Here is an 18,990-nt window from a genome sequence, read left to right on the forward strand (position 1 = left end):
AGTTTTTGACAGAATGATTTCTTGAAAATAGGAAAATGTATAGGCACTGCCTCCTCACAATCTGGCACTTCTTATCTCTGTATTCCACTCCCTACCCTCAAAAAACCCTTCTAAGGTTGTCAAGGCTGAACTGATGCAAATTTTCTCATCAGTCTATATTTGTTTTCAACTTCAGTGTCTGCAGTCTATTTCAAGAGCAGCTAGGAATTGGCTGATAATATATTGCAGGGACCTAATGAGAGTTCTTCTTGAGTAAGTAAGAAATCATACTGAGTTCTCCTATTTAAAAAAATACAAATTATATCATTATTTTTAATGTATTCTTATCTACCTAATAATTAATTAATATTAGTATTTTTCATTAATTTTTTATATGAAAATTCTTATTTTCAGTCATCACTTTAAAAGCTCCATTGACTGAGAATTAATCAGGTCTTTAGTATCAATACTTAGGTGCATTTGAAATTTCAACAGATGCATTAAATGTGCTTGCTGAAAATAAACCTATGAAAAATAACTCCAGCACCTAAAAGTGAATATTGGTTGTGCCTTTCTGTACAGTGCGTAATTTTAAAGTTGCTATTGCATTTCTTTTTATTTATAAACACTTACTGGTAATCTACATTAAAGTGAAGGTTTTTGCTTTGCTTTTGTTTTGGAGAAGTCTTACTAAATCCTGTGTAACCAGAGTGCATGGAGCAGAAGTGCAGACACAACCTGAACTAAAGTTGTGCTGATGCACTGCTATAGTGCAAAGAATTTATGCAATTTAACATGCTCAAGTACTTGGGAAATTTTTGATCAGGTTAGTTTTCATTATTGCTGAGATCAGGCCACTGAGCCTATAGCAAAATTAAACAATTGGGTGAAGTCTTTTGATGACAATAGTATGCCCTTTTTACCAAGAAACTGTGGAAATGCTCTGTGCGTCTTCCCAGCACCCAGAGTCATCCACCCCCATCTTATAATTCAACCTGCAAACAGATTAAGCAGCTGAGTTTGTGGAAAGTGTGTTTACTTTGAGCTAAGAACCCTTGTGTGACACTATAGAGATTCCTCTGACACCTCTGGGAGAACTACACAGACAGTTCTTACTCATCAGCAGGGAAACCGGGCTGAGAATTCCCAATTCCTTTGTAGCCTCAACTGCTTCATACAAATCAGTGTTTGGCAATTAGGCAGGAACTCATTTGTTAGCTTTTTATTTCCAAGATGTAGGATGCTCTACATTTCAAAAAGGAACTAGCATTTATAAACCTGTCAGCTGAAAGGCTTCGTGATATTAATTGCACTGGTACAAATTATTAGCAGTCATAAGAGCATGCTTATTGTAATTGGAAATGTGATGCTAAAATTCATCACCTAAGCAGGGTTTTTAAATGTCTGTTTACCTGACTTCTTGTTCTTATAAATGCCTAAGTAACATTTAATTCTGACATGAGACACACATTTAGCAACTGTACAAAATATTTTCTCGGTATTATTCAATAAATATCTGAATAAGTAACTACAGTTAAAAATTAGACAAGTAAAATAATTATGAGCTTCCCTAAAAAGAAAATAATATAGTAGTTAATGTTGAAAAAGAGTGTGCGTTGTATCTTTGTATCATGTAATTTATTAATGCTCACTGTGTCTTTGCTAATTGATTCTCTGTCCATAATTTCATTAATTTGTGTACTTACTTGCTTTCTAAGTGCAAGATCCAAGTCAAAACAGTGGTCTTGGGCTCTCTGTGATCAGGACACAAAGCATCTAAAAAATTTCTGGATCCTGTCCCACATGAAACAGCAGCTGGGAACCAGAAGGGGAATATACTGGAATCTGCTTATAGTGAACTTAGATGTAGTCAAATTCTGTTGACACTGAAAAAGGGTAAACATCTCCCATCAGCTCGCAGCAGTGTGATGGATGTGTGCTCTTGCCTGTGAAGCAGACTGGGGTGGTATGAAACAGAAAATAGTGATGGGTGGAGAGCGGCTGCACAGATTTAGTAGCATTTGTTTGAATGTATTTTGTTTTTGAAACACTAACAAGATATATATTAGACTTTGAAGAAAGTATTATTCTGGTTCATAAATCAAATACACATTTGAACTGTGCTGTGTGTGTAAATAAATACGTGCTCATGTACGCATAACATACTGCATATTTTTTCAGTTGGAAAATTACAAAAAATCTGCAGGACTCTGAAGATTTTTAACTGATGTTATACTCTGATTTTCACTGTGTCATTAACGTTTACAAAGAACAAGTACAGAGGCACAGGACCCCCAGGAGCGCTGGCACAGTGCCACAGCCTTGCAAGTGCATCCTGCCGGAGTCAGGAGTCAGCTGCTGCAGCTTCAGCAGTGAGGTGGAGAAGGTGAAGGTGGCCATAAAACCTGGCAAATTCATTAATGACTCTGCCAGCAAGGGAAGAGAGGTGTTTTAAAACTGCCCTTCCCACTGGAGCCTCTGGGATCGAGGAATGGCTACTAGTGTCAGTGAGATCAGAGGAGGCCATAATGTAGTAGCAAATCAATATGAGCCAATTATCTCTAAAGGTTGAGGCCATTTTTGATGTATTTTTTTCCAGGATATTTTTCTGCAATGACTTTGCAGCTAGAGTGAATTTTAATGCAATTTATCTATCAAGGCTTTAATTCTTCTTCTCACAGTTTAATGATTCTAGCTCAGGAAAGTGCAGCTCTGCATCTGTGAACACAGCCTTTGCACACTCATATAGCTGTGTGCAGGAGATGGCAGTGGAGGGTATGCATGTAGAATTTCTATGTAGTCCTCTAAAAGTAAACACACAACCATGCAGTAATGGTGCAGTGCTAAAATACAAAGCAGAAATTCTTACTTGTTTTGTCCTTAACTGACTATTAAAGAAACTGTTTTGTTTTTTTTTCCTTCCTTTTAAGGAGGAGCTCAGGAAAGTTAGTTACAGATTGGATGAAATTTATCAATATTTTGAATACAAGAAAAAATAAGCTAGTTCTAAATAGGCAGGTGGTTTTAATAAAAGAAATTACTGCCTCTCACCAAAAAAACCCACAATCTTTAATAACATTGATTTGCTTTACCTCCTAAGGTGTGCTGTTTGGCCACCTAGCTTTCATTGTTGTTGGAATGCACCCATATATGAGTGGTCCCAGGTTTCCCTCTAGCATTTCTGAACATGATTTCTCTGTTATCAGAGTTGTTCACATAGTTTTGCTTTTTAGCTGATGCTGATAAATAAATCTGTCAATAAGACAGTAGAAACAAACAGTTCTTACCAGCATTTGCCAGAGTATAAAAATGAAAAAATTAGGGCTGAGCATTTACGAAGTGATTAGAGTCCCCTTTTTCTACAAGTAAAGCTAATCTGCCCTGTCAGTACAGGAGCCGTGTGCATTTCACATGGATGTCCAGGACATTCTCCAGTGCTCACTGGAGGGCCTAATCTCTCCCAGAATGATCGGAGCAGTGCAGTTCAAGAACAAGAATGAATATTTGAATAATCACACCACAATGCGAGGTGACCTTCCGACAGGGGACTGACCAGATACACATATGGATTTTGGGAAGAAGCTCTGATGCTGTTTTTTAACACAGCTGTGAGAAGAATGTGGCTAAGACCCTGTAGTCTTTCTGGAGTATAGCTGGCAAAGGAAACCATGAGGAGAAGAGAATTTAACACATGGGTGTAAGAGAGTCCGCTTCATTGATGCGATCTGAGGGGAATGTCTAATGACTGGAAGAATCAAACTTGGCAATGAAAACACAAAGCTCTTTTCATCAATTCAAACGCAGCCTCTAAAGCTGCAGATGGTTACCTCCAGCCTTGCCTATTCAGTGTGGGGTTGTGTAAAATGGCACTTTGGTGAATACTAATAGATCAAAACAAAGATTTAATAACATAAAGATGGAGTGTTCGTTTTTAAATGAGGATACAGGTCAGTGTTTCAGAAAAGAGTAAAATAAGTATCTTTATGTATAGGTCTAAGGTCCCTGGAGATTTTTAACAGCAAACATGGTATCTTTAATGTACAGATTGTATTCAGTACAGCACAGCTATGCAGGGAGCAGGCTAAAAGCAAGCAGTTCTGATTTATTATACCAGTTGAGCCTCCTTGCTACATGCAAATGTTGTTAACTAGTTATCTCCCTTTTAAAATCATATCTACATATATTTCGCTGAAGTCTATATTGTGGCTTGTATGCTTTCAGTCTCCTGTTGTAGATAAGAATAGAGCTAGTTAATTAGAAATTGCAGGCAAAAGCGCTACACAAAGGAAACAAGTTGCACATTCACCCAGACTTAGAGCTATTTGTTTTGGATGTAACACCAAATGCCAGATAACTTGATTGGTTTTATTTTAAATTTTGAAGATACATGTCTTTTACTTTCATCCTTCAAAAGAATTAATATAATTTGATTTCTTATTTTATCAAGATGATACATGTAGATGTTTGGACTCCCCTGTCTATGCTAGACTGCTATTTTTTTTAACTTACAAAAAGTTCTGGTGAATGTGAGATCATGTCAACTACTGGCAATGAGAAGTACAACTTTATAGATATTAATAGTTTCACTGATTTGTGTCAAAAGTGATTTTGCTTTTAATGAAACCACCACGCTTTCTGCTACTGTGAATTTCTGCTGGGATTGAATAGTTGGTAATCTTCTAATATCATATAGGGAATTTGATTGATGCTGGCATTTTGAAATGTAAAGGGAGTTCTGGTGACTTGTTGAAGAATGTAAACATAGAGGTAGTTTCTTAGTTACTGTAAATTGGCTTAGCTCTGTTGCACTGAGTTGCATTAATTTGTCCTGACTAAGGATTTGACCTCTAGTTTGCTGTGAAACAGATGCTGGTGGCTACATTTAAAAGACTAGTAAGTGAGAGCAAAGTGTTATGAATCTGCTGCTTACTGTAACAAGCAGTAGAAGTCAATGGTTATGAGAGTTTGCATGGAAGGAGTTGAGGGAGGAAAGTCTTGTAGCAGTCAGGATACCAATGAAAATCAGCAATAGCTCTGGACTCTCAGAACTGGATCAAAAGTCATTAAAGGATATTCAAAGTGGAAAAAAATGCTTGATGAGGACTGATGTGTTGGCTGCTTTGTGCAATGATTAAAAGCAGATTATAAACTCCATGGGGCCCATCAGAGATATACAATCTCCACAGGCGGGGTTTTATAGTGTTTAGGAAACCCACACTAGCCAGATGGAAGATTCCCAGACACGCAAAACTACCACATACCCCAAAGAATTCTGCAGTGCAGAAGAGCTGATGTAAAGTTTCTTTGGCATGCAAGGCATGAAGAGGAACATAAGAGAGTCTGAAATGCAAAATGTAATAACAAGCATATCATGTCTTATATGAAAATATTACCATTAACAAGGGTAGCAAAAACAGACAGTGTGAAATTATCAGGTATAGAAGTAATAGGCTTGGAAGTGGTCTGCTTAAGGAATTAGGTTTAGTGAGGAATTAAGACTAATTGAAATGTATTTGAAAAGTCATGTGTGATCTAACTGAAAACAGTACATAGCAGGGACAGAATTTATTTAAATACTTGGAATTCTGCACTAACACCAGAGAATTCTCTCAGAAAAATTCCCTCAGACTACACTAATATGCCTGGTGAAATGATGAATCGAAGAGTCTGATAGAGATACCTACATGCTGTAATAAAACCATCTAGTAAGCCAGTGAGGCTGTGCTCAACTTCAGAAAAATTCAGCATACAGTAAAATCAGTTTAAAATTCACTCAATTTTGAGGAAATTAATTATTGAACTAGTAGTGAAATCTAAGGTGACCCGAACAAATTCAGTCACTCATGGCATATTCTCCACGTTTCGTGCTGTGTTTCAGTATCACCAAGCGGATCTTGTATACCTTGGTGTGCCTAAGGTACCATTCATGCAGTTCAAAAGGAAATACATCACTTCTGCAAAGCTGGAGTGAAATGTGTGTTCAGCATTGAATGATATTATCTTAATTGGATGACACTTTCCTTGCCAGTTTTTGAATTACGTATTCCCTGTTGCAATCCTGTTAGCATTTGAAGACTGGGATGGAGGGAGCTGCAGATTCTAATTCTCTAATACTGATATATAACAGTCTCTAATACTGATAACTTCCCAGCTCAGAGAAGAGAACACTTGTGTTATCATAAATAAAAAACTTCTGACCAAGTAACACAAAAACTCTCCAGCTGGTTTAGAAGCACTCTTTCCTTATAGCCGTTGTTACAGATCCCATCCAAGGTACTGCCAGGCTCTCTCTGCAGTCCGAAGGTTGAATATACTAATGATTCATAATGTCTTCTGTCATCTCCTTTTCATTGGAGGATGTCAGGATATGATTGTAGATCATATTGTGGTTTCAATACCAAAAGTTATAGTCTGTGGTACTGCCGCAGTAGGTTGTAGAATATGAATTTAATGGATGCTTAGTGTGACATAAGTAACAGTGAGGTCTTTAGCATCTGATTGAACGTTATCCTGGCATCGATCATGAACACTGTGCACCTAGCAGAATAAAGGCAAAAAAATCCCAAACAAAATAGAATTACAGAGAAGTCTTTCCTGCATTCCTTGCACAACCAAGATGTCCATTGACTGCAGAGACTTTCACGTGGATGAAGAACACAACAAATCTGAGCATACAGCCTAAGCGAAGTGTTTATTTTCTTTGTGTAGTTATGATTTACATTTACTTAACCTCTGTAAATTGTGGATTGCAGTGCAATACTTTTCTTAAAGTATGGGTAGTTACAATATAAGCACAAATATTTATCATCATTTGAATATTTATCATCTGTCTTTGAGGAAAATATAAGCAGTGCTGAAACTTCATTCTCTCAAATACTAGGATGTATTCTATGAAAGTCAAATGTTTTCAGAGTCAACATAATCACTGCATCCTAGTTTTTGACCTGTGTGTTCATTTACAGTTTGCTTATAGCTGCTTCACAGAGATGGAAGTTTGTAGATTACAACATGGTTTTATTGATTTATCAGTAGCAAAATACACTAAGTACTCTCAGTAAACTGGATTGGCTAGCTCTTGGGTTTGTATTGTATAATATCAGCTTGTTGTGGAATACTTCAGTGCAAGATCAGAATGTTGGCATATTTAACATAAATGTATAAACCAGACTTGCAAAGACCAATATTTTGTAAGGCCAATAACACAAACAAATTAGATTTTGAAGTTGTTTGCCCCATAGGAGGAAGCATTCTGACACACTATTTGTAAGTTTATAGATAACTATTCTATGAAAAAAATATTTAATAACTTTGAGAAACAGATTGAGTTCTCCTTGAAGAAAGAAAAGAGAATTTTTTCTCAGAGTTGCTTTTCTACCAAGATGATAAAATGAGTATCACAGCAAATAATCATTTTCTTTAATATTTTATATCCAAATAAAATAAACTAATGGCATTTGCATTGCCGTTACTAAATAGTATTTAGTTTGTTTGCAAGAGTCATTTATTTGTGGCTTGGCTGAGGGAATAAAAATAAATTTGCGGTACTTTCTGTTAATACTCATACTGTTTCCTAACATATGCAAAAGACTGAATACTGTAAATCTATGTGCAGAAGCTGAACAAGAAATACCAGGCTTGCTGAAGCTTCTGAAATATATATAAACTTTTGGAGAATTGCTGGATTAGTCGCCATCAGATAGAAATAATTGAGAAGGCCCAAACCAGCAAAGTATTTAATTTTAAGCAAGCTTGAAATCACTGAATATTCTCCCACTCTTTAAAATTAAGTACTTTACTGAAGCAGGTATTAGTTCTTTAATGAGTATATGTGTGTGTGTGTATGTATGTATATGTATATACAAACTGTTCATGTTTCTAATCTAAGTCATCTAAGTAATAGCCAGATATTCTAAAAGCCTTTTAATTTTTTAAACAAGATTTTTTTTTTAATGCAGTATTAATTGTGTTTCTAGACATGAGCACCAGCAACAGCTTTAACCCCATAGTTGCCCGTTCTAGTTTTTTGCCATACATGGGTTAAATATAAGGACACATAACTAAAAACTGAGTTGCCGTAAGACGTAAATCTTTAGGACCAAATTTTATCATTTCTCTTTCAGATTATGGAATTTTTACCTGTAGAAAATATCAGCTTATCGCAACCGGGAGCTCCACTAAATCCTTTCTTGCATCCAAACCCTTTTCTACTGTTCTTTGATCTTTCCAGTTCCACAGAAATCTTTCCAATGTGGACAGCATCACGGGAGTCACACAAAAGAGAATGTCTATTGGAATACATCAAACCTATTTAAATTTGATTCTTTTAATGTATAGAGCAGGAATTTGATAGTATTTTATGGGAAGGAATTTTCTCGCCACAAGTTCCAGATTGCTCTTTGTCACGAGGATGGGACCATCTCAGGGAGACAGAATATAGCTGAGTGCTGCCTAGAGCCAGCAAGTCTGCATCAGGTTTTGTAAAATGTTTGTGGAATCATGAAAAGCTAATGCTGTCTCCATTGTTTATGATATCAAGGGGGGTCGGCCAAAGTTGTGCTTTGGTGGGGCGGACTTGGGAAACAGCCTGAGCAGTGCATCAGTGTTTGAGATTTTATGAACTTGTTGTAAGCAGTGATTAACTAGAACATGCTCAAAAGTGATGGGACTGGCAACTGAAAGGTTCAGACCTGGCCCTACAAGGAAAGCTTATTAGAAATACACAGAATGGTATAATATGGTGACTTATCTCTTACTGATCCTTTTAAAGTTTAGAGTCTCTTAGTAAGCCCATTTCCTACAGATTCTTATAGGTATTATCAAACTACTGTTCCTGCATCAGAAATCCTAACTCTTTGTTTTGAACATTAGATTTTTGACCTTTTTTTAATATTCCTGAAGAAGAATTTACAACAAAACAAAACTTGCTTCAAAGAAGGTCCTTTCTGCATTTACTGAAGTATGTCTCAGCTGAATGTGGAATAAGAAGGTTAAGTAGCCAAGAGAACTGTGCTCTGTATCCAGCAATTTTAGACTCTTAATTCTGTAGGCATTTATGCCTGTACTTCTTAAATGTGTGTGCATGCATGCACACACATGAGGGACCCAGTCCAGCTCAAAACTACTTGTATATAATAATTAAATAAATAAATAAATAAATAAATAAAAATAATAAATTGCAGATCTTTTCCGTCTTCTTGGCTGGCTGAGCTTCAGCAGGTCATTTCCCTTCTCTCCATGCTGTTTTGCCACATGCAAAATGCGCATGATTCAAAATAGGCTTGATGTCTGCCTTTTAAACACAACATTTCTGACCATCCTTCCAGATTGTGAATGTTCAAATGAAAGAATATTTGCTTTTTTGAGACTGTATTGCTCTCAAAAAAGAAGGTGGGGAACTGATCAGAGACAGAATAAGTGTGCCTGTAAATCATGGCTCTCTAGTCATACTTTTCATTATTAACAAAGGGCAGGTCTAGTGCTCTTCAGGAGTTGATAGGAAGCATCAGCTTTCTTTTCAGCTGATTTTATTCTTTTTCAGATGAATAAATACTGTGACAGAATACTTTCTGTGTTGAAGATACATTAGCAATAAAGTAAAACTGCTAGCTTTTCTTAGGCAGATGATGGAGAGTTCCCGCAAGAAAATCTAGGAGATCCTTGTCTAGTCATATCAGCACAAACTATGTGGAACTGCTGTCACAGTGAAGAGTAGGCTTATGTGTCAAGATTTCTTCTAGAAAGTCACTGTGGTACAAAGAAAGTGGAAACAATAACTGTCAGTACTAAAAGCATTTCAAGCTTTGGAAAAAGGGTTTTCTTGCACAAGTAAAAGTAGTAAACTTTGCATAAAACCAGTATATAAACTATGGGACTGAGGCTGGTGTTAACTAGGTGAAATTCTGTGGTCTGATTAAATAATGTGATGAGTATTATTTGGCCTCCAGTATGCCAGTATATTCTCTATTTCATTTACTTTTTGTTTCTTAACTCTTTAATGTCAGGCATGTGCTTAGATCTGAAAGTTGGATCTAGCAGTACAGGTCTCTGTCTGGTCTAAAGGGCAAGTATATTGTAGATTTCAGTTTACTGAAGCAGATGGTGCCATAGCATAATGATTTCAGGGTTTCTTTTTCTTTCTTATAAGCTCATTTATTTTAGACAATTGGTGTATGTTGTCCTGAGAAAGCATTTGAAAGCAAAGGAGCAATACCTTTCACAAGATGACATTAAATCCAGCACAGATGCAGAACTGCTGATTCTGTATTATTCTGTACATTCTGTACACAGTATTCTGTGTAGCAATCTACATTAATGTAAAGTAGAGTAAAAACAGACCAACTGTGTTTATCATTCACTTTTCCTGCTGCTGGTGATGGCACAAGGTGAATAGTAATGGTGAGCTAGCTCATAATCTTCCAAACAGAAGGTAGAGAGCAAACAATGTGACAAGATTAGTTATTGTGGACCACAGATAAAGGCTTAATATTTTAGCCAAGGCCTGTGTAAGCCTGGTTTATTTTGAAATATGTCTGCTGTCAGGAGCCCAACTGGCTGTATTTGCTTCTAAGTTTAATCATATACAGAATTACTCTTTTGAGCTGAGAAGATGAGCTGAGAAAGGGATTTAATAGGAATGCTTGTTTTGTGACAGGGCTTTTCAGAGACAGAATGGCTTGCCCAGCCAAATTTAAGGTCTGTAAGTTTAATTGAACATACATTTTGGAGTGACATTACAACCAGTTTTGGTCAGGCAGGAATTGGCTGCAGTGTCTGGAGTAATTAGATTCAACACTGTGGTATACCACAGTTTAGAGTTTGCTGATGCTGCTAAATCAGTCTCTAAGACTTATCTTTTAAGACTATTTATATCAGTCAGTCCAGCCACCTGTCTACCACAGGGCACAGAATTCTACCCAGTAATTCTGGCATCAGGTTTAAAACTGCTGCTGAATAACCAGAATCCAATGCAAAAAGTGCAGAGGAAACTTGGTTAGGCAGTTAGGAAACTGGTCCTTCTGAGGCAGTGTAGTCTTTAACAGAAAGATGGTTTGCAAAGGAATTATTACAGTCTGGTATATGACCGATTACATGCAGCCAGGTTATGTTTTTAATAAATCAGTTGGAACTTACTGTTTTTCTAAAGGTAGGTTTTTATGGTGACAAAAATAATATTTAAATTTAGGAGCAAGAATAGTTAAAGTTTCATTCACCCACCCAGAGGGCAAGAGAGAGATGCCTCTGTAGCATGGCAGGCCACATACTGCAAGGCCTTACCTGTACATTCCAGGTTTTGGTGCTGTAAATATTTAAACATTTTATTCAAAGAGAACAGCTTCCACAAGTGAAACTGAAAACAGTTCCTCAGAACTCAATGTTAGCGCAGTGCTGCTTCCTGAAGAGGGAAGCCACTGGAGTCTGGCTCGCTTCTGCAAAACTGAACCAGTTTCCTCTCACCTCTAGAGTAAATGAGGCACTGACCAAGAACCTAGTTCTAGGAAGGTGCTTCTCTCTCCTCTCTTTGTCACTAGTTTCCTTGACTTTTGCAAAAAATACTTTGTAGGGTTCAGTGAAACATATCCAAGAGGAAAACCAAAGGAAAGGAGAGAAAAAAGTTGTTTTTTTTTCATACTGAGGTGAAATTAAGTGAATTTTTTTGTGTGACCACTCAGTGAGCAGTCAGTTCTTCACTGAGCTTAGCTGCTAAATTGCTTGCAATGCTTTTGTCCAATGCATTGTATTTATCTAATATATTTTAAAATGCTTTGTTTCTAAAGGGAATTTGTGTTAGCAAAACACATTCCAGAAGAAGCCAGATGTCATGCAAGTAAGGCCATCTTCATAGACTAAATCTAATCTTATCTATTGGAAAGATAACTAAGGGTTGTAGTTTAGGTTTATAAGCCTTTATATAGCATTTCAAAATCCAGGAGGGTTTTGCTTTTATCACTTAACCCCCTGTACGCAGGTAGAAGCTATTGTTTTCTGCTTGTCTGTACATTGCTTTGCAGATTAGGGCATAGGCTACCTGAAGGATGCTTTCCTTGTGTTTCTTTTCATTTGAACATACATTTTGGCCACCTCTTGGGCACGATGCCCTGGAAGATCATTCTGTGACGATGCAACTCTGTCATGTACAGAACTTGTGATAAAAGCCACTGCTTTCATTTGGAGTGAGTTGTTTTGGTCAAAAATGTAGCAGTGTGGAAGGAGCTATGTGGATTTACATGGTTTCAGATTTTTTCCTGATCCCAAGCTCCAGTTTAAAGCTGGATTTCTTCAGCAGTCAGCAGTAGAGAGGGTGTTTACACCAGTAGATACTGTTTTTTCCAACTCTACATCCAGCTTCTGGGCTCCTTAAGCAAACTTCTCTGGCAGTAAGAATTTTAAGTCTTACTGAAGCTGATTCTAGGATCAGAAGGGTTATACTCAAGGGAATAAAACTCTATGAAGGTCTGCTAAAAGTCAAATTGTTTTGTCAGTCTGTTCAGGAACTATGTAAGAGTATTCCATGTAACATCATGCAGTCTATATAGGCTCTTGTCAGCTGTATAGATGGTAAGAGAATGCAATTTAAAATAATTGAAAGAGGAGCTGAGCATGATGGAGAATCTGTCTTGAGAAAGACATAGCTGACAACATTCATGTTCAGGCAACATTTCAAGACTCTTCACAATGATGTATCTTTTTCTCAGTTCTTCCAAGCATCATATTGCACATTGCATTTATACTATGAAAAGTGTTTACTCACAAGGAAAAGAAACCTTCATTTGTCAAATCTATGTCTTAGCATACTATCGAGTATAGTCAGTGCTGCTTTCAGTGAAGTAAAATATAGTGAGGCTGTACTGATAGATGAATCATGATTGCACAAAGCAATAGAAGATGCTTTCTTCAGGTCACTGCCCTCTGTATTTTGAATCAAACTCTACAGACCTCTAGACTTTCAGGGTAGTTCCCACATGTCTCATTTGGCTGTTGAGACATTTCAGTTAGTTTTGATCTTGAGGCATCGCGCTATTCCTTTAGCTTATTGCAGATTAAGATGCTCACTTTCCAAAAGGAGCTGCCTGCAGTAACCCACCAGGCTTGGTGCAAAGCCTGGCCAAGAAGGGGTGATTCTGTCATCCTCACCCCTCACAGGTAGTGCCTCGCTTACACAAATGGCCTTATTAGCTGTCTTTTATTACTCACAAAGAAAAATGTTGCTTAGTGTGAGTCAGAATGGCAGAGTTGGGCCCTGGGTGAACAAAGAGTCCAGGATTATCGTTCCGAAAAGCCCCCTGAGGCCTGTATCAAGAGTTATTAAGCACTGATTCAGCCCATAGCATTATTTTGTAGGCTTAAGAGGGATTTCAGTGGTATATTGGGTCTTCTGTCTGTGTAGGGGTGAATTTTGCCCTCTGTTTTTTTTATCTTATAAATAGCTGATACTGTTTCTCTTTTACATTATTGTTTAAATCTCTTTCATAGGTACAGTTTCTTAATCCTCTGCTGCATTTTTTTTTCCTTTCTTCTAATAAAGAATAAATAAATTTGCAAATCCACACATGACTGAAACAAAAGGCAAATAAGCCCTGCATGGTTTGAATTTGGTACTGGATATTTCATTTTGATGATTTCAGTCATGATTCATTTGAAAAGCAGAAGCTATGTTTGTTAAGCCTCATTATTTTCTATGAAGCCTGACAGTTTCAAGGTTAAACACAAGACATCTACTTTCATCCCAGTGGCATTTCTGTTCAAACAAGGGCAGCTCCTCACTAACTTACATGCTGCCATGTGCAGTGCCATTGGCTGATCCCAGTGTGGAGCACAGCTGAGCCTGACTGTAGGACCCCTAACCTGCATCTTTGAAGGAAACCTCAATCGTTAAATACATTTTTACCCGTCTTCTGTAAGCTACATGATTTCCTTTTGACTGAGCAGAAATTTTAATAAGCTGTGGTTTTGGATTTTGCCATTTCTGTCGTGTATCAAGAAACAATTGGAAATCCAAACCTTCTGTTTTAAATGTTACTCCTTTTCTTTATGTCCTGAAGAATATTAGAGAAGGTTTTAGTGAGAGAGAGCGGGAGGGAGGGAAGAACCTCCAGTGATGTTTAAAGTGGTAAGAAAGCTGCAGTGGTGCTTCTGAAAGTAGAGGGTAGAAAGTCCTCTTTGCTGTTGATATTGAGGGATGATCTGTCATTGTTTTCTGAAGTTGCACATGGACTGAGAGCTGATTTAACAGGGAAACATCTCAGGAGGAGGAGCTGAGGAAAGTGTGACCTATAAGTAACTATGAATTAGAACTCTTAGAACCCAGAAGGCATATATTCATCCACTTTAAGGAGTAAATATGCTGGAAAATTCCTGACTGTGTACTTGTGTGAACAAACTGTAGTGTTTTAGAACTGTCTGGGTAGCACCTTCAGAAAGACAAAGTGCCATAGATTTATGTTACAAAATAGGAAAAAATGCACTCATTGGTTAAAAAAGGAGAATCAATACATGGACAATAGGAGGGAGAGGCGTGGCTAAGCAGTAACTCTTTACCTATACTTAAAAAGTGAAATTGAAGTCATTAAAAGCTGATTCTTTAGAATCCCTATGAAACAACTAGAACCAGGTGAACTTTCCACATACATTTCCTGGTGTCTGATAATTGTGTTAGGGTGGTGAATTCTTAATCAAGTTTCAGGAATTAAGTCATCTGGTGAGTACAATAAGAGGTGTAGTTTCATGTCACTTTGTGGTTCCTGGAAAACAAGAATGTTTCAGTACGTACCATACGTGTTAGTCACGACTTGCGGCATTAAATCCAAAATGTGTTAACTAGTTTTCCTGCTCTGATACAGCCATTAGATAAAATATGTTTTACAGTTTTGATAAAATGGTGGGTTTTTTAATCTACATTCCTTATGTTATATAATATTAAAAAAAAAAAACAACTATCTTTTCAGATAAGAAGCAATGGTCAACTTTGCAATAGTGAATACAGCTACTTGAACTTATGTTTCTTTTTTATCCATTATAGAAGGTGTGTGCATAATATGCTGGTTACTGCTCTGAAAGTGTTCCACTACTTGCAGTGCCTAGCTCTGTATAGATAGTTTATTTGTGGGATAGCTTTCATGGAAGAATTCTGTAAAGTTGAAGAAATAGCTTAAATGCAAGATTACTGGAATGCTGAAAATAAATGCATGCAAATGGAAAAACCCTGAACACATTTATAGTCCTTTGTGTTTCCCTACCTATAAAAGGAAAGAACAAATTAAATCACCAAGATGCTGGACATGCTTATAGCCTGTCCATTAAAATTAAGGATTAGATGCCTCTCTGATCCACTTATTTTGACTGTTACTTTTTCTGCAGTCTCCATAACAGTCATACAGGCCACCTTCAAATATTGTGCACATCAGAGACTTGGCTTGTCGTTACTTTGAAAAAGCTTCTGACATAAAACACGTGGGATTTGGGCATAAATTTATAAATTGAACAATAAAAATATCTTGCACTGCTGAGTAACAGCAGGGTGTTTTTTAAAGGGAAATAACAGCTAAGTGTTAAGTTTAAGAAGAGGTATGTACTGGCCAAATTTTTAAAAGAACTGAACATTGTGCTAATACCAAAGAGTATGTGTGCCACAATTGCTGTGCAGGGTTTTGTGTTGGTTCCTTGCGGGGATTCACATACTCCATATACTATAAAAGAAAAGCAAGTTGCTATGTATCCCTGACTGCAGATGGGTTGGGTTTTAGGTTAAAAAGTTTTCTGTAAGTTGTCTGCGTTTTCCCTTAATGTCTCTCCTTTACAGTAGTGCTTTGTTTCTGAGCGTGACCACCACCAGGACAGCTTGGTTCAGTGCAAACACTGTCTCTTTCAGCCAGAACATTCCTAACATTAGCTTCCTTTTTTTTCTCCTCTCCCTCTCCCCTGCCCCCTCTCAGGTTGGAAAGGCTGGTGGACGTCCTGAGGAAGAAGGTTGGAGCAGGGACCATTAGGACCGTGATCTGATTGAAAGCTTCAGTCTAAGGAAGCATTCACATCTGGTGACCAGGCTGCTTCATTCAGCACTGTGTAAACACTAAAGCCTTAACTTAGCAAACAGTTGTTAGAAGTGGGACACTCCAGCGACATTCCAAGCTGAGATAAAATCAAATCATAAATGTTTAACTACTTTGCTGCTGAGTTCTGTGATTTGTTGAAATGTTTCACTGCAAACATATATTTGTTTTTAAGCAGATGCATTGTGGCTCTGTGTACTGTGAAAAATGATATAGATGCTTATTTTAACAGTCTGTTCCATCAGTGTTACTAGACTACAGTCTGCTGCAAGCAAGGCACTGCTTGACCGTGCATTCAAATACCACCAGCTTCAGGTGCAAAATCCTGGAAAACAGCTTCAAAATTTGAATCCCTTTTGTTATTCATGAAACTGCAAACAGTCTGGTATTTGTATATTAAATACAGTAATTGATAAAGTAAGTTTACGTTCAAGAAATAGTTCTGTCCGCTGTGTTGGAGATTTTTTTCCTCGTTACTTATAGCCCATTGCAGCTAATAACCATAGCTACATCTAAAGGAAAGATGCACTTATAGCCTTATACAACACTTGAATAACTGCTGGAGTACATGGTATTTTCAGCATACCTTCTAAAGAAGTGTATAGTTAAGTTTCACTGGAGGAACGACTGCATAAATAATCATAAATCACTGAGCGAAAGCCTTGTGACATTGTGGGATGGACAGTGGAGAAGGTTTCCTGGTTTGTTTTTGGTTACTCCTTTGTCCTTCCCTATAGGGTAAATCCTTCAGATGTTCAGAAATCACCTTAGTCAAAACACATCTATTTGGTGTAAGGTGAGTGCTGCAGTGCAAGAGTACCATCCAGATTGGATTTGGGGCCAGAACGCCAGCCCTCTGCTTTGCTGACTCCCAAAGTGCCCTGGGAGAGAACTTGAAGGCTGAAGGATAAAATCCTACAAAGAAGGAGAAAACAGAGGAATGGGGAGGAAAATTGCAGGTACACAGTCATTGTAGACATTACCCAAAGATATAGGAGAGTTAGCCCTAGATGTATGTTTGGGAACCAAATATCTCCATGTATTCTGCATATTTTTATCACACAACCAAATGCGAACTGAAGAGTCAGCTCAAGGCAGCTGCCCAACAAATATGGCCCCTTGCAGGGAAATGAGTAGCATTCCTTCAAGCCAAATTTATCCAAGATCACTTCAGAAACTCCTGATGAACTCCTTTTTGACCTTTGTTCAATCCTGAGATAGCCAGTGAGACTGAAGTCTCTCCACAACATGTGTTCAGTGGGATGAAAGTTTCAGGCTTCAGACCAGAAGCCCATCAACCCAGCACCCAGCCCCTTCCAACTCTAGAGAGTGCTCCCATTCTGCATTCAGACAACTCAGTGCTCTTTTTTCCATTGTCCTCTTTGAACCTTGGATCACTAATTGAAAGAAAAGATCTGACCTGAGCTGTCAGCACTGTTGAGCCAGTTTTGCTTGAGGAAATGCTACAACCTAATTTTTCTACTACAAAAATATTGACAACCATTCCCTGTTTGTACCATCTTTTCATCTCTTTTGATTTTACATATTTTGCATCATTCACTCACCATGTTCCAGACAGAAGCCTGAGTCTCTCGTGAAGGAGCTGTCTCATGTTTTCAACTTGCCTTGTCATGCTAATCTATATCTTCTCTAGTTTTTTGGTATTTTTACCAAGATAGAGCAGGATTTGTGCGTAGTATTCAAGCTATGACTTTAACAGACATCATACTTATGTTTTCTGTTTTATTCTTCAAGCTATTTGTAATTGTTTAAGCATTAGAATTTCTTTAGGAAAGCTTCTGTCTTTTAAGTTAGTACTTCTATAATAATAATAATAACTTTAGATCTTATTCTTCAGTTATAATATCCAGTTCAGGATTCGTCATGGCATGTGCAAGATCAGAACAGATCAGAACCATTTTCTGAACATTCAGCTGCTGTATTACTATGCATTCCCTGACTGATTACCACTTGTTCCCATTCCACAGCTCATCCTTTGGAATGATATTTCCTTAGGAAATTATCACTATTTCCAGATTATACCCCTTTTCAAGGCAATTTCTTATGGCCTTGAAGTAAGTTGAACAGCATGGTGTCTGGCTAAGATCCCTATAGGGCAGTAAGGTAGTTTACCTTCACTGTGAAAATGATACGTTTATTGTTAGCTGTTGTTTTAAGCTTTTAACTACATGTTTTTCCATGTGAAGATTTTCCATCTTACTCCTTTGGCAACTGTGTTGAGGGAGCTTGTTTGCTGCTTGGCAAATGCAAGTTTACTTAATCACAGCTTGTTTTCCATGCATGAATGTGCTAGTTTCCTCCTCCCCATGTATATCAGAATTCCTCACCTTGCCCCAAGTCCTTCCTCCTCTGAGCCAATTACTGTGTGAGTGTAGGCTCCGTATAGCACAGCTGGGGAGGGAGCACTCCCTCCCCTTGTGTCAGCTGGCTTTGTTTAGGAACGTAGCATCTGCATACTTCTTACTGTGGGTAATACTTGATTCTGTACATTTATATGGTAAATTTGCTTCATTATTTTCTTTTTGACATGTGGTACCTAAGGTAAAAAAAGTATTTCCTGATTGTCTTATGTCTTGTACCAAATGACCATGAGCTTTTAAGTTAGCTTTTAAGTTAGCTTTTTTTTCATATCACCCTGCACATATATTACTTTGAATCATAATTAAATTAGGCATCAATTTTTAAAATTCAGATAGAAAAGTTTATTTTCTTTTGGAAAAGTCCTTGGGAAATTGGCTGTGCTGGAAGGTGAAGAGTTGGGCTCTACGACCTCCTTGATCATAGCATGGTGTGTGGTCCTCAGCAAATCCTGCAGTGACTGTTGTAAAAGACGTGAAGACCCTCGAGAGGTACACAGGCACCCTGGGGGAGCTCACAGGGACCTCCGTGGGTTAATGGCAAAACACTTTCACTTCTTCACCCACTGCAGTGAATGACAAAGGTT

At 37.6% G+C, this 18,990-nt stretch overlaps 1 protein-coding gene across 12 annotated transcripts in view; it reads left to right on the plus strand.

Moving 5' to 3' along the window:
• Window positions 1-18,373, plus strand: part of MIPOL1 (mirror-image polydactyly 1) — a 172,644-nt gene extending 154,271 nt beyond the window's left edge. For all 12 annotated transcript variants that reach the window (XM_019615729.2, XM_010711689.3, XM_019615734.2 and 9 more), the window contains one exon: window positions 15,909-18,373. In XM_019615729.2, the coding sequence (XP_019471274.1) occupies window positions 15,909-15,975 (67 nt within the window). In that variant the 3' untranslated portion in view covers window positions 15,976-18,373. The remainder of the gene's footprint in view (window positions 1-15,908) is intronic.
• Window positions 18,374-18,990: the final 617 nt, after the last annotated feature.

The sequence above is a fragment of the Meleagris gallopavo genome, chromosome 5 (genome assembly GCF_000146605.3).
Source record: "Meleagris gallopavo isolate NT-WF06-2002-E0010 breed Aviagen turkey brand Nicholas breeding stock chromosome 5, Turkey_5.1, whole genome shotgun sequence".
Taxonomy (NCBI): Eukaryota; Metazoa; Chordata; class Aves; order Galliformes; family Phasianidae; genus Meleagris; species Meleagris gallopavo.